This window comes from Oncorhynchus mykiss, chromosome 9, assembly GCF_057628025.1.
Source record: "Oncorhynchus mykiss isolate SJ-2025 chromosome 9, ASM5762802v1, whole genome shotgun sequence".
In the NCBI taxonomy this organism is placed as follows: Eukaryota; Metazoa; Chordata; class Actinopteri; order Salmoniformes; family Salmonidae; genus Oncorhynchus; species Oncorhynchus mykiss.
In genome coordinates this window covers 60,232,671-60,247,140 of record NC_143030.1, presented here as the reverse complement: position 1 = coordinate 60,247,140, position 14,470 = coordinate 60,232,671, and the positions used below count along the sequence as shown (strand labels likewise).

The 14,470-nt window shown below is 44.0% G+C and overlaps 1 protein-coding gene across 2 annotated transcripts in view; it reads left to right on the top strand.

The window, feature by feature from the left end:
* LOC110532403 (calcitonin gene-related peptide type 1 receptor) overlaps window positions 1-12,384 on the top strand; it is a 28,610-nt gene extending 16,226 nt beyond the window's left edge. For both annotated transcript variants that reach the window (XM_021616280.3, XM_090184784.1), the window contains 10 exons: window positions 3,901-4,008; window positions 4,132-4,244; window positions 4,406-4,497; window positions 6,386-6,512; window positions 6,674-6,827; window positions 10,071-10,131; window positions 10,319-10,385; window positions 10,493-10,711; window positions 10,839-10,880; window positions 11,055-12,384. In XM_021616280.3, coding sequence (XP_021471955.3) covers window positions 3,901-4,008; window positions 4,132-4,244; window positions 4,406-4,497; window positions 6,386-6,512; window positions 6,674-6,827; window positions 10,071-10,131; window positions 10,319-10,385; window positions 10,493-10,711; window positions 10,839-10,880; window positions 11,055-11,318 — 1,247 coding nt within the window. In that variant the 3' untranslated portion in view covers window positions 11,319-12,384. The remainder of the gene's footprint in view (window positions 1-3,900; window positions 4,009-4,131; window positions 4,245-4,405; window positions 4,498-6,385; window positions 6,513-6,673; window positions 6,828-10,070; window positions 10,132-10,318; window positions 10,386-10,492; window positions 10,712-10,838; window positions 10,881-11,054) is intronic.
* Window positions 12,385-14,470: the final 2,086 nt, after the last annotated feature.

Below are 14,470 nucleotides of genomic sequence, written 5' to 3'. Positions count from 1 at the left end.
AATCCACTGGGACAGACATGCTTGACCCATGCCCTGGGGTGGCAGGGTAGCCTAGTGGTTAGAGTGGTTGGACTAGCAACCGGAAGGTTGCAAGTTCAAAATCCCCAAACTGACAAGTCTGTTGTTTGGCCCCTGAACAGGCAGTTAACCCACTGTTCCTAGGCTGTCATTGAAAATAAGAATTTGTTCTTAATTAACTGACTTGCCTAGTTAAATGAAGGTAAAATAAAAATGCCTGTTTCTGGAGCCCTTGACATGTTTTTAATCTAGCTATTCTCTTGGGTATTATTCCCAAAGTGTGGAAATTGGCCCTTTTTGTTCTCCCGCTCCACAAAGGTGGTGATCCCTGCGATCTTAATAATTATTGCCAGACCTCAAAACGTTCACGTCTAGCGACAATATTAGAACTTTTGGTAAATTCTCAAATGCGGTCCTTTTTAGAAAATGTATTCTGAATGCTCACCAGTCAGGCTTTAGGCCAGGTCGCAGCACCATCTCCCTGCTTCTCCAGTCTTAAATTACATAAACACACCAGACAGGAAAGAGTACTGCGCGCTGCCCTTTTTATTGATCTGTCGAAAGTATCCGATATAGTTTATCATGCCTGCTATCCAAAGTTGGTCTGGACCAAGAGACATGCAGCTGGTTAAAAAATGACCTGCACGACAGAAGTCGGTTTATATCTGATGGAGTTCAGTCTAATTTTCTTAACATAACCAAAGGAGTGCTACAAGGCTCAGTACTAGGCCCTTACTGTTCCCCATTTACATTCATCATTTTGGTTTGTCCCACAACAACAACTAGGGCTTACATCTCTGTGGATGACAGTAACTTATTCCCGTCCCCTCAGTGTAGCAGGCCATTCACAACTTTCAGCTTGGCTTTGATTAAATTCAATCTTAAATTAGTGCTAAAATGTTGATAAAACAAAGTATATTTTTCTCCAGGCCTCATAAAATGTATCCTAAAGACCTGCATATATATGTACATTAAAAGGAGTCCAAATTGAGCTAGGCCCCCATTATAATTATCTAGGTATTTGATTGACGATAAGCCAGCCTTTTAAAAAACACATTGATAAGCTGACAAAGTTGCGAGTATAGAAATAAATCCTGTCTCACTTTTGAAAATAGGAGAAAGACACTCCTCCCTATAATTGACTATGGCGACACAATCTACATGCACCCGGCAGCCTGTTAAACCTCTGGATTCAGTCTACCACTCAGCCTTGCGTTTTATCACTGGTGAGAATTTCGTACGCATCATGTCTCTTATATATTTCTGTTGGCTCAGAGTCTCTGACTAACAGAAGACCCCAACATTGGTTATTATTCGTATATAAAGCACTTCTCCAGGAACTCCCTTATTACCTCACTTCTAAATTGGAAATCTAGTAACTATAAAACTCGCTCTCAAGACTGGTTGGTACTAAAGGTTCCAGTGTCTCCTTTGAGTTAGGGAAGACAGCTTTCAGTTACTATGCGTCTCTGTCCTGGAATGACCTACAGGTCACTCTAAAACTAAATTATTTGGTCCCAAAAGGTGAATTCAGGGCTCTGATTAAAAAAAATCCGACCAATGAAATCTGTACTTGTTTTGATTGACTGTATATAAACTCAGCAAAAAAATAGACGTCCTCTCACTGTCAACTGTGTTTATTTTCAGCAAACTTAACATGTAAATATTTGTTTGAACATAAGATTCAACAACTGAGACGTAAACTGAACAAGTTCCAGAGACATGTGACTAACAGAAATTGAATAATGTGTCCCTGAACAAAGGGGGGGGGGGGGGGTTAAAATCAAAAGTAACAGTCAGTATCTGGTGTGGCCACCAGCTGCATTAAGTACTGCAGTGCATCTCCTCCCATGGACTGCACCAGATTTGCCAGTTCTTGCTGTGAGGTGTTACCCCTCTCTTCCACCAAGGCACCTGCAAGTTCCCGCACATTTCTGGGGGGAATGGCCCTAGCCCTCACCCTCCGATCCAACAGGTCCCAGACGTGCTCAATGGGATTGAGATCCAGGCTCTTCGCTGGCCATGGCAGAACACTGACATTCCTGTCTTGCAGGACATCATGCACAGAACGAGCAGTATGGCTGGTGGCATTGTCATGCTGGAGGGTCATGTCAGGATGAGCCTGCAGGAAGGGTACCACATGAGGGAGGAGGATGTCTTCCCTGTAACGCACAGCGTTGAGATTGCCTATAAAGCTCAGTCCGATGATGCTGTGACACACTGCCCCAGACCATGACGGACCCTCTACCTCCAAATCGATTCCGCTCCAGAATACAGGCCTTGGTGTAGCGCTCATTTAATCGACGATAAATGCGAATCCGACCATCACCCCTGGTGAGACAAAACCGCGACTCGTCAGTGAAGAGCACTTTTTGCCAGTCCTGTCTGGTCCAGCAAAGGTGGGTTTGTGCCCATAGGCGACGTTGTTGCCAGTGATGTCTGGTCAGGACCTGCCAGGACCTACAACAGGCCCACAAGCCCTCAGTCCAGCCTCTCGCGGACAGTCTGAGCACTGATGGCGGGATTGTGCATTCCTGGTGTATCTCGGGCAGTTGTTGTTGCCATCCTGTACCTGTCCCGCAGGTGTGATGTTCAGATGTACCGATCCTGTGCAGGTGTTGTTGCACGTGGTCTGCCACTGCGAGGACGATCAGCTTTCCGTCCGGTCTCCCTGTAGCGCTGTCTTAGGCGTCTCACAGTACGGCCATTGCAATTTATTGCCCTGGCCACATCTGTAGTCCTCATGCCCCCTTGCAGCATACCTAAGGCACGTTCACGCAGATGAGCAGTGACCCTGGGCATCTTTCTTTTTGTGATTTTCAGAGTCAGTAGAACGGCCTCTTTAGTGTCCTACGTTTTCATAAGTGTGACCTTAATTGCCTACCGTCTGTAAGCTGTTAGTGTCTTAACGACCGTTCCACAGGTGCATGTTCATTAATTGTTTAAACCCTTTACAATGAAGATCTGAAGTTATTTGTTTTTTTATGAATTATCTTTGAAAGACAGGGCCCTGAAAAAGGGACATTTCTTTTTTTGCTGAGTTTATTTGCTTCTACTGTCCTTTTGAACAAAACGTAGTTTATTTGACATGTTTTAACTGTAATTTTGTAGTGATCATGCTTGAATTGTTGCTCACTGTTGTTCTCAGGGCACCATTGGAAATGAGACCCTGGTCTCAATGGGTTCTCTTGGTTAAATACAGTCTAATAATCAAAATAAATGGCACTGACCGCCACTGACATGCAGCCACAGACACACTCATCATAATAAGAGTGGAGGAGTAGTGCAGGTCAGGAGAGAAATAGGGAGAAGGGAAGTGACTACCCTCAGGTCTGAAAGGAGGGAAGTGTTCTTTGTCTCCAAGCTGCCCCCGTTACTGGAGCTCAGTAAATAACGGCCTTTGAAATGCTATTTTGCGCTCTGTTTCCCTACATGCAACAACCTGGACACAGACTTCCTTGTATTGTTTACTAGGAATGTATTTAAAGTGATATGTGTGTTTGCATATGTAGCTGTTTCTCTCAGCTGTTTTAATGTACAGTATTGATACAATGTTCAATGTTTTATATCAATCATCTGTTTTTCGTTTCTCTGTTGGCTTTTGCGTCACATTCACAGGAAATAATAGACTGTTGTTTTCAGTTTGTCTTAGAAAACGACCCAACACAGTATTTTAAAATGAGTGTGAAAGATTTATACCTAGGTTATTAGAACTGTTCTTTGATTACTAATACCAGATGTCACTCTACCTGTATATGTTCATAATATAATACACAGTTCAGAGTTCACTAATGCAATGAACCTAAACTTTTTAAAACATGAAATGGTTGCATTACTATAATACACTGCAAACAGCTGCTCCTCCCTCTTTGCCCCCTGCAGGCACATTCTGTAACCGCACATGGGATGGATGGCTATGTTGGAGTGACTCTGCCCCTGGCACGGCCATGCAGCTCTGCCCTGATTACTTCCAGGACTTTGACCCCTCAGGTGAGCCAGCCAGTCAGCCACACATCTCACTCAATCACAATTCAACTGACTTGATCTTTACTGATGATGCCCTACCTGAAATGTTTTGTGACATCCATATTCTCCCTGTGTCCATTCAAACAGAGAAAGCGACCAAAGTGTGCAACTTGGATGGACAGTGGTTTCGTCACCCTGAGAGCAACCGTATTTGGTCCAATTACACCCAGTGTCAGATGTACACCAAGGATAAACTGATGGTATACTTCTAAGCCAAGTAGTTTATCAATTCTGACAGTGGCTAAACTATTTTTATTAGAGTCCATTTAGTGATTGTTGTTGTCAACATCTCTATTGTGTCCACTTAGTTAAAGAAGTGAATTAATGCTTCCTCTTGTATCCTCATTCCCTTCTTGCCCAGTTTGCTTTCAGCTTGTACTACTTGGCCATTGTGGGACATGGATTGTCTGTGGTATCCCTCATCATCTCACTCTGCATCTTCTCCTACTTCAAGTAAGTCATTCATGGTTTCCTCCATGGACCCATTGAGGCAGATATTCAGAGCACAACGGTAGACTGTCACATTAGTGTACTTTTTCACTTTACATCCTTGAATCAAAGTGATTCTGTTGGTGTTGCTCTTCGTGCATACCGAGCTCTCTATTCTAAAACAGAAGTACAGTGCCTTGCGAAAGTATTCGGCCCCCTTGAACTTTGCAACCTTTTGCCACATTTCAGGCTTCAAACATAAAGATATAAAACTGTATTTTTTTGTGAAGAATCAACAACAAGTGGGACACAATCATGAAGTGGAACGACATTTATTGGATATTTCAAACTTTTTTAACAAATCAAAAACTGAAAAATTGGGCGTGCAAAATTATTCAGACCCCTTAAGTTAATACTTTGTAGCGCCACCTTTTGCTGCGATTACAGCTGTAAGTCGCTTGGGGTATGTCTCTATCAGTTTTGCACATCGAGAGACTGACATTTTTTCCCATTCCTCCTTGCAAAACAGCTCGAGCTCAGTGAGGTTGGATGGAGAGCATTTGTGAACAGCAGTTTTCAGTTCTTTCCACAGATTCTCGATTGGATTCAGGTCTGGACTTTGACTTGGCCATTCTAACACCTGGATATGTTTATTTTTGAACCATTCCATTGTAGATTTTGCTTTATGTTTTGGATCATTGTCTTGTTGGAAGACAAATCTCCGTCCCAGTCTCAGGTCTTTTGCAGACTCCATCAGGTTTTCTTCCAGAATGGTCCTGTATTTGGCTCCATCCATCTTCCCATCAATTTTAACCATCTTCCCTGTCCCTGCTGAAGAAAAGCAGGCCCAAACCATGATGCTGCCACCACCATGTTTGACAGTGGGGATGGTGTGTTCAGCTGTGTTGCTTTTACGCCAAACATAACGTTTTGCATTGTTGCCAAAAAGTTCAATTTTGGTTTCATCTGACCAGAGCACCTTCTTCCACATGTTTGGTGTGTCTCCCAGGTGGCTTGTGGCAAACTTTAAACAACACTTTTTATGGATATCTTTAAGAAATGGCTTTCTTCTTTCCACTCTTCCATAAAGGCCAGATTTGTGCAATATACAACTGATTGTTGTCCTATGGACAGAGTCTCCCACCTCAGCTGTAGATCTCTGCAGTTCATCCAGAGTGATCATGGGCCTCTTGGCTGCATCTCTGATCAGTCTTCTCCTTGTATGAGCTGAAAGTTTAGAGGGACGGCCAGGTCTTGGTAGATTTGCAGGGGTCTGATACTCCTTCCATTTCAATATTATCGCTTGCACAGTGCTCCTTGGGATGTTTAAAGCTTGGGAAATATTTTTGTATCCAAATCCGGCTTTAAACTTCTTCACAACAGTATCTCGGACCTGCCTGGTGTGTTCCTTGTTCTTCATGAATAATTTTGCACGCCCAATTTTTCAGTTTTTGATTTGTTAAAAAAGTTTGAAATATCCAATAAATGTCGTTCCACTTCATGATTGTGTCCCACTTGTTGTTGATTCTTCACAAAAAAATACAGTTTTATATCTTTATGTTTGAAGCCTGAAATGTGGCAAAAGGTTGCAAAGTTCAAGGGGGCCGAATACTTTCACAAGGCACTGTATTTGGTTCTAACTACACACTGAGCTCTCTATTCTAAAACAGAAGTATTTGGTTCTAACTACACACTGAGCCCTCTATTCTAAAACAGAGGTATTTGGTTCTTCCTACATTGCCAACTTGAATTCACAACATTTGACTACTAGTGCTAAACCATGAAGTGGAAAAGTGAAAAATAAGAAAGTTATCCTATGATCTACACTTTTTTTTTTTACAAATAAAAGTAATCACCATACCACACCACTTGTTTCTTGAGTTGTGTCCCTCTGTTCTAATCCTCCCATTAGGAGTCTAAGCTGCCAGAGGATCTCCCTCCATAAGAACATGTTCCTGTCCTTTATCTTCAACTCCATCTGCACCGTCATCTGGATATCTGCTGTAGCCAAAAACCAGCAGCTGGGAGCCAGCTACCCTGTAAGTAATGTACACCTCTGCCATCAGGGGGATTACTCTGAACATGAATGGCTACTGGTTGAACTAATGAAGTTGGTGAAGATGCAATTTTGAGGTGCTACACTCCACAATGTGTGGCAATGAGTGACAACTTCAGAAAGTTGTCCCTGTGCTGTTCTCAGATTGGATGCAAGATCCTGACAGTCCTGAACCAGTATACATTTGGCTCCAACTACTTCTGGATGCTGTGTGAGGGGATCTACCTGCACACTCTCATCGTCGTTTCTGTGTTTGTGGGAGAGCAGCAGCTGGGCTGGTATTATGTCCTTGGTTGGGGTGAGTGACTGACTGCATCTTTGTCACACTGCTGTATGTTCTGCTCCGCTATCTGAAATTCATTGTTGTTTCAGCATCCTGTTCCCCTAGCACAATGTTGAATATGCCTTCTATGGTTTCATATCTCTATATTATGCATCATGTCATCTAAGAAGGCCTTATGGAAGCTCATGACAGTCTTGGGCTGCAGTCCAAACACTTTCATTTTACCCCCTCAGCCCTTGCGCTTGCCACTTTCCCTTGGGAGAATCCCCGTCAAAACCAGATGCAGTTTGATTGCCGACATAAGTGGAGGTTAAATTCAAACGTTGCCCCCTCGGACCTCGATTTAGCTTGAGGGAGCAAGTGAAGAACTTTAATCACTTGTGGGTTTGACCAACTGTAGCCACGTGTCAAACTCCGGTGCCCACGAAGTGTCAAATTTAATCAACAAAATTATTAAGCTCGGTTGCTAAAAATATACACTGCTCAAAAAAATAAAGGGAACACTTAAACAACACAATGTAACTCCAAGTCAATCACACTTCTGTGAAATCAAACTGTCCACTTAGGAAGCAACACTGATTGACAATACATTTCACATGCTGTTGTGCAAGTGGAATAGACAACAGGTGGAAATGATAGGCAATTAGCAAGACACCCCCAATAAAGGAGTGGTTCTGCAGGTGGTGACCACAGACCACTTCTCAGTTCCTATGCTTCCTGGCTGATGTTTTGGTCACTTTTGAATGCTGGCGGTGCTTTCACTATAGTGGTAGCATGAGACGGAGTCTACAACCCACACAAGTGGCTCAGGTAGTGCAGCTCATCCAGGATGGCACATCAATGCGAGCTGTGGCAAGAAAATTTGCTGTGTCGGTCAGCGTAGTGTCTAGAGCATGGAGGCGCTACCAGGGAACAGGCCAGTACATCAGGAGATGTGGAGGAGGCCGTAGGAGGGCAACAACCCAGCAGCAGGACCGCTACCTCCGCCTTTGTGCAAGGAGGAGCAGGAGGAGCACTGCCAGAGCCCTGCAAAATGACCTCCAGCAGGCCACAAATGTGCATGTGCCTGCTCAAACAGTCAGAAACAGACTCCATGAGAGTGGTATGAGGGCCCGACGTCCACAGGTGGGGTTGTCGTTTGGCATTTGCCAGAGAACACCAAGATTGGCAAATTCGCCACTGGCGCCCTGTGCTCTTCACAGATGAAAGCAGGTTCACACTGAGCACATGTGACAGACGTGACAGAGTCTGGAGACGCCGTGGAGAACATTCTGCTGCCTGCAACATCCTCCAGCACGACCGGTTTGGCAGTGGGTCAGTCATGGTGTGGGGTGGCATTTCTTTGGGGGGGCTGCACAGCCTTCCATGTGCTCGCCAGAGGTAGCCTGACTGCCATTAGGTACCGAGATGAGATCCTCAGACCCCTTGAGAGACCATATGCTGGTGCGGTTGGCCCTTGGTTCCTCCTAAGAGGAAGGCATTGATGCTATGGACTGGCCCGCCCGTTCCCCAGACCTGAATCCAATTGAGCACATCTGGAACATCATGTCTCGCTCCATGCACCAACGCCACGTTGCACCACAGACTGTCCAGGAGTTGGCGGATGCTTTAGTCCAGGTCTGGAGATCCCTCAGGAGACCATCCGCCACCTCATCAGGAGCATGCCCAGATGTTGTAGGGAGGTCACACACACTACTGAGCCTCATTTTGACTTGTTTTAAGGACATTACATCAAAGTTGGATCAGACTGTAGTGTGGTTTTCCACTTTAATTTTGAGTGTGACTCCAAATCCAGACCTCCATGGGTTGATACATTTGATTTCCATTGATCATTTTTGTGTGATTTTGTTGTCAGCACATTCAACTATGTAAAGAAAAAAGTATTTAATAAGAATATTTCATTTATTCAGATCTAGGATGTGTTATTTTAGTGTTCCCTTTATTTTTTTGAGCAGTGTATATACAGATGATATTGTGACCTGTAGCGACCCGTAGCACTCACTTCTGTAGCCTTGAAGTGCTTTGAAAGGCTGGTCATGGCTCACATCGACACCATTATCCCAGAAACCCTAGACCCACTCCAATTTGCATACCGCCCCAACAGATCCACAGATGACGCAATCTCTATTGCACTGCCCTTTCCCACCTGGACAAAAGGAACACCTACGTGAGAATGCTATTCATAGTACACTCAAAGCTCATCACTAAGCTAAGGACCCTGGGATTAAACACCTCCCTCTGCAACTGGATCCTGGGCTTCCTGACGGGCCGGCCCCAGGTGGTTAGGGTAGGCAACAACAAATCTGACACGCTGATCCTCAACACGGGGGCCCCTCAGGGGTCCGTACTCAGTCCCCTCCTGTACTCCCTGTTCACCCATGACTCCATGGCCAAGCACGACTCCAACACCATCATTAAGTTTTCCGACGACACAACAGTGGTAGTCCTGATCACCAACAACAACGAGACGGCCTATAGGGAGGAGGCCAGAGACCTGGCAGTGTGGTGCCAGGATAACAACTTCTCCCTCAATGTGATCAAGACAAAGGAGATGATCATGGACGACATCGACAGGGCTGTAGTGGAGCAGTTTGAGAGCTTCAAGTTACTTGGTGTCCACATCACCAACAAACTATCATGGTCCAAACACTCCAAGACAGTCGTGTAGAGGGCACGACAATGCCAGGAGACTGAAAAGATTTGGCATGGGTCCTCAAATCCTCAAATTCTACAGCTGCACCATTGATAGCATCCGGACTAGTTGCGTCACTGCCTGGTATGGCAACTGCTGTATACCTGTTGTATTCGGGCATGTGACAAATACAATTTGATTTGATTTTAGCTTTGGCAAATGGGAATAACGCTCAAATTGGCTTAGGCTCCTCACCATGAGACTGTAAAATGTAGCTAGCTTCATAAACATTTTTTGGAATTGTGAAAATGATTTGGAATAAATTACCAAACTATAAACCTAGCTAGCCAGCTATGGGTAACTGTAGCTAGCTACCTGGCAGGAGTGCTAGCTAGTTATGTTAGCTTGCTAGCTACATTAATAGCTTTAGGTTGGTTGTTTTTAAGCTCAACTTCAAGATTTTCACCAAGGACATTGCCTCTCTCTCCCTCGCTTGGGCAAGGGACATTTAAGGTACACTCTGATGTGACGATGTAAAACGTCATTCAAGGGCTGAGGTTTTAGGGCTGAGGGCTGTCTACTTTGCGTTTGAACTGCAGCCATGGACTCCTCTATCTCTCTCTCAGGCTTCCCCATCATTCCTGCCATTACACATGCTGTGGCCCGCGGGGTCTTCTATGATGACAGGTAATGTGTCAACTCCTCCCTCTGAATAAAATGCTACTGTGCACAATAGTAGCAGAGGTTGACAGTGCACTGCACGCTGCATTAGTACGCTGCATCCTGTCAGTTACAATACTTATGTCCCAGTAAAGCTCAGGATCTTATTTGACTGTCTCAGCTGACTTTAGCATCGTCTCTCCTTGTCTCCCAGATGCTGGATCAGTTCCGACACACACCTGCTCTACATCATCCATGGTCCTTTCCAAGCTGCCCTGCTGGTGAGTCTGCACTACCAAAACAAAAATATCTACAAAAATAGAAACCAAAGTGGACAGTGTGCTCAAACTCAATCCCTCCTCCTCTGCTTCCCTCTGGCTGTTTCCAGGTGAACCTGTTCTTCCTACTCAACATAGTGCGTGTGCTGATCACCAAGCTGCAGGTGACCCACAGTGCGCAGTCCAATGCCTATATGAAGGCTGTGCGAGCCACTCTAATCCTGATACCTCTGCTGGGAGCCCAGTTCATCCTGGTTCCTTGGAGGCCAGAGGGACATAAGGCCAGGGCCATCTATGAGTTCACCATGAACATCTTCACACATTTCCAGGTATGGGTGTTTTTTTATTAAAAGCAAATCTGATAACCTTTCAACACCCAATATCCACAAGTGATATAAGGCCATTACAGAATGTTTAATCTGGAGGAATATTTACTGAATAATTATTCCTGTATAGGGACTCCTGGTCGCAATTATATTCTGCTTTTGCAATGCAGAGGTAAGTGCCAGTATTTCTTAAATAGCTGATGATTACCCTCAGTCTATCTTTTCATTTAGAAGTAGAATCATTGTCATTCAGGAATTCTATATATATTTGTTTGCCAGTATTTACTGATAAGGTTCAAGCTTGCATTTATGTTGCTCTTAAACCACTCTGTCTTTGGTTCCACAGGTGCAGGCGTGTCTTAGAAGGAAATGGGCCCAGACCAAACTCGTGTGGAAATGGACAGATTCCTACTCCCACTACAACACCAACTCCTCTGTGACCGAGACGAGTCGCGCTACAGTCAGCCTGGAGCTCACGGCTTCTGAGGAGGACACCATCACTAAGCCAGGTGGCAGTGTGCACTACCGAGCCAATGGACAGAGCAACGGCAAGCGCTGCACCAATAGGGAGATGGACACGCCAAGGATCCTGGAAACCACTGACATCTGAGAGCATTGCATTGTCCCTTCCCATAGGTGTCATCACATTATGCTGGTCACAAACAGGCTCACTTAGCTCACAGCGTGGCCACAGACAATTGGTCAGAGCAGAAAAAGAGGATCACACACACACACACACACACACACACACACACACACACACACACTGTAAGAATATACACACAAATGTGTACAAGATACACATGCAAGCACAAACACACAACACAGACAAAGACACACACATTTGATAATGAATGATCCGTTTACAGGGTCCAGTTGAAACCTTGCAGACAAGTATATACATTTCACTGTAGCTTCTCACTGTTGCTCATGTTGGCCTTATGGAACAAATCCAGTGATACAAGGACCCAATGAAGATGGATATCTCTGGTAATGTTTAATCTTGGGAATTAGTGTCTGATATAATAATTTTCTGTAGGCCTATTGTACCATTTGTACAGTATATAAGCACTCTTATATTTGATGAGTTTATTAAACTCTGACACTCCTTTTATATTGTTAAAATTAGGATCTGTCTTTTTGATGTCACTTTAATGATGTGGAACTTATTATTTAATTGTGTTGCATACGCTTGCCTTTTTAGAACCATGAAATTACTTGGCATAGTTCTGACTGCTGAATGTTGAGTTCTCAGAGGCAAGGAAGATGACTGACAGTGAATAAGGCATACAACACAATGAGGAATAGTGTGTCTGTGTGCTTTGACACTCTAATGGGAGAACCTATGATTCAGTGATGTGGGGTTGCCCTATGTCTGACAACACCCAAAAGTCACTTTTTTTTATCCAAGTGTTATTTTCTTACGGTTTTACAAGTCTTGTTTATTGAGTTGCTTTTCACCATATCAAAAATCTAAGGATACATGTATACTCACTGAGCTGCAGTTGAACTATTTATACATGCATACATATGTGTGTAGTGGGGAGAATTTGAAATGCTGCAGTTTATGAAAAACATTCCACTTTGACGTCAGAATAAATGCCTAACTGAATACACTACTTTATAAACCTATTTAATTGTGTAACAATGGTATTAAAATAAACTTTTATAATTGAGGTTTTCGCTTGTTATTTTCTATTTAAGTATAACTTTTTTGTAATGTAGATGTGACTCACTCAGAATGTGATCTCTTCAAAGGCAGAGGTATTAAAAGAAAGACCACCAGGAGTGAAAAGCTTTTGTTAAACTCACTCACTCTACTCACTCACTCTACTCACTCTGCTCACTCACTCTGCTCACTCACTCTACTCACTCACTCTAGTCACTCACTCTACTCACTCTGCTCACTCACTCTGCTCACTCACTCACTCTACTCACTCACTCACTCACTCTACTCACTCTACTCACTCTCACTACTCACTACTCACTACTCATTCACTCTACTCACTCACTCTACTCACTCTACTCACTCACTCTACTCACTCACTCATTCTACTCACTCACTCTACTCACTCACTCTACTCACTCACTCTACTCACTCACTCACTCACTCTACTCACTCTACTCACTCTCACTACTCACTACTCATTCACTCTACTCACTCACTCTACTCACTCACTCATTCTACTTACTCACTCTACTCACTCACTCTACTCACTCACTCTCACTCACTCTACTCACTCTCACTCACACTATTCACTACTTACTCACTCACTCTCTACTCACTTACTCTACTAACTCTCACTCACTCACTCTACTCTACTCACTCCCTCACTCTACTCACTATACTCTCTCACTCTACTCACTCACTCTACTCACTCACTCAATACTCACTCTACTTACTCTCACTCTACTCACTCACTACTCACTCACTCTACTCACTCTACTCACTCTCTACTCACTCTATTCACTCACTCTACTCACTCACTCACTCTACTCACTCTACTCACTCTCTACTCACTCTATTCACTCACTCTACTCACTCACTCACTCTCACTCTACTCTACTCACTCACTCTACTTACTCACTCTCACTCTACTCACTCACTCTACTCACTCTATCCACTCACTCTCTACTCACTTACTCTACTCACTCACTCTCTACTCACTCACTACTCACTCTACAATCTCACTCTACTCTCTCACTCACACTACTCACTCTATTCACTCACTCTCTACTCACTCACTCTACTCACTCACTCTCTACTCACTCACTACTCACTCTACTTACACTCTCTCACTCTACTCTACTAACTCTACTCACTCACTCACTACTCACTCTACTCACTCTACTTTCTCACTCTCACACACTCTACTCACTCTCACTCACTCTACTCTACTGACTCTACTCACTCTACTCTACTCACTAACTCACTCACTACTCACTCTACTCACTAACTCTCACTCTACTCACTCACTCGACTCACTCTACTCTACTCACTCACTCTACTCTACTCACTCACTCTACTCACTCACTCTACTCACTCTCTACTCACTCTACTCACTCACGCACTCTACTCACGCACTCACTCACTCTCTACTAACTCTACTTACTACTCACTCTACTCATTCTACTCTCTCACTCTACTCTCTCACTCTACTCACTCACTCTACTCACTCACTCACTCACTCACTACTCACTCTACTTACTCACTCTACTCAATCACTCTACTCACTCACTCTACTCACTCTATTCACTCACTTTACTCACTCACTCTACTCACTCTACTCACTCTATTCACTCTACTCATTCACTCTACTCACTCTCACTCACTCTACTCTACTCACTCTACTCACTCTACTCTACTCACTCACCCTACTCTACTCGCTCACTCTACTCACTCACTCACTCACTCTCTACTCACTCACTCTACTCACTCACTCTACTCACTCACTCACTCTACTTACTCACTCTCACTCTACTCACTCACTCTACTCACTCTATTCACTCACTCTCTACTCACTCACTCTACTCACTCACTCTCTACTCACTCACTACTCACTCTACTTACACTCTCTCACTCTACTCTCTCTACTCACTCACTCACTACTCACTCTACTCACTCTACTTACTCACTCTCACTCACTCTACTCACTTTCACTCACTCTACTCTACTCACTCTACTCACTCTACTCACTCTACTCTACTCACTAACTCACTCACTACTCACTCTACTCACTAACTCTCACTCTACTCACTCAC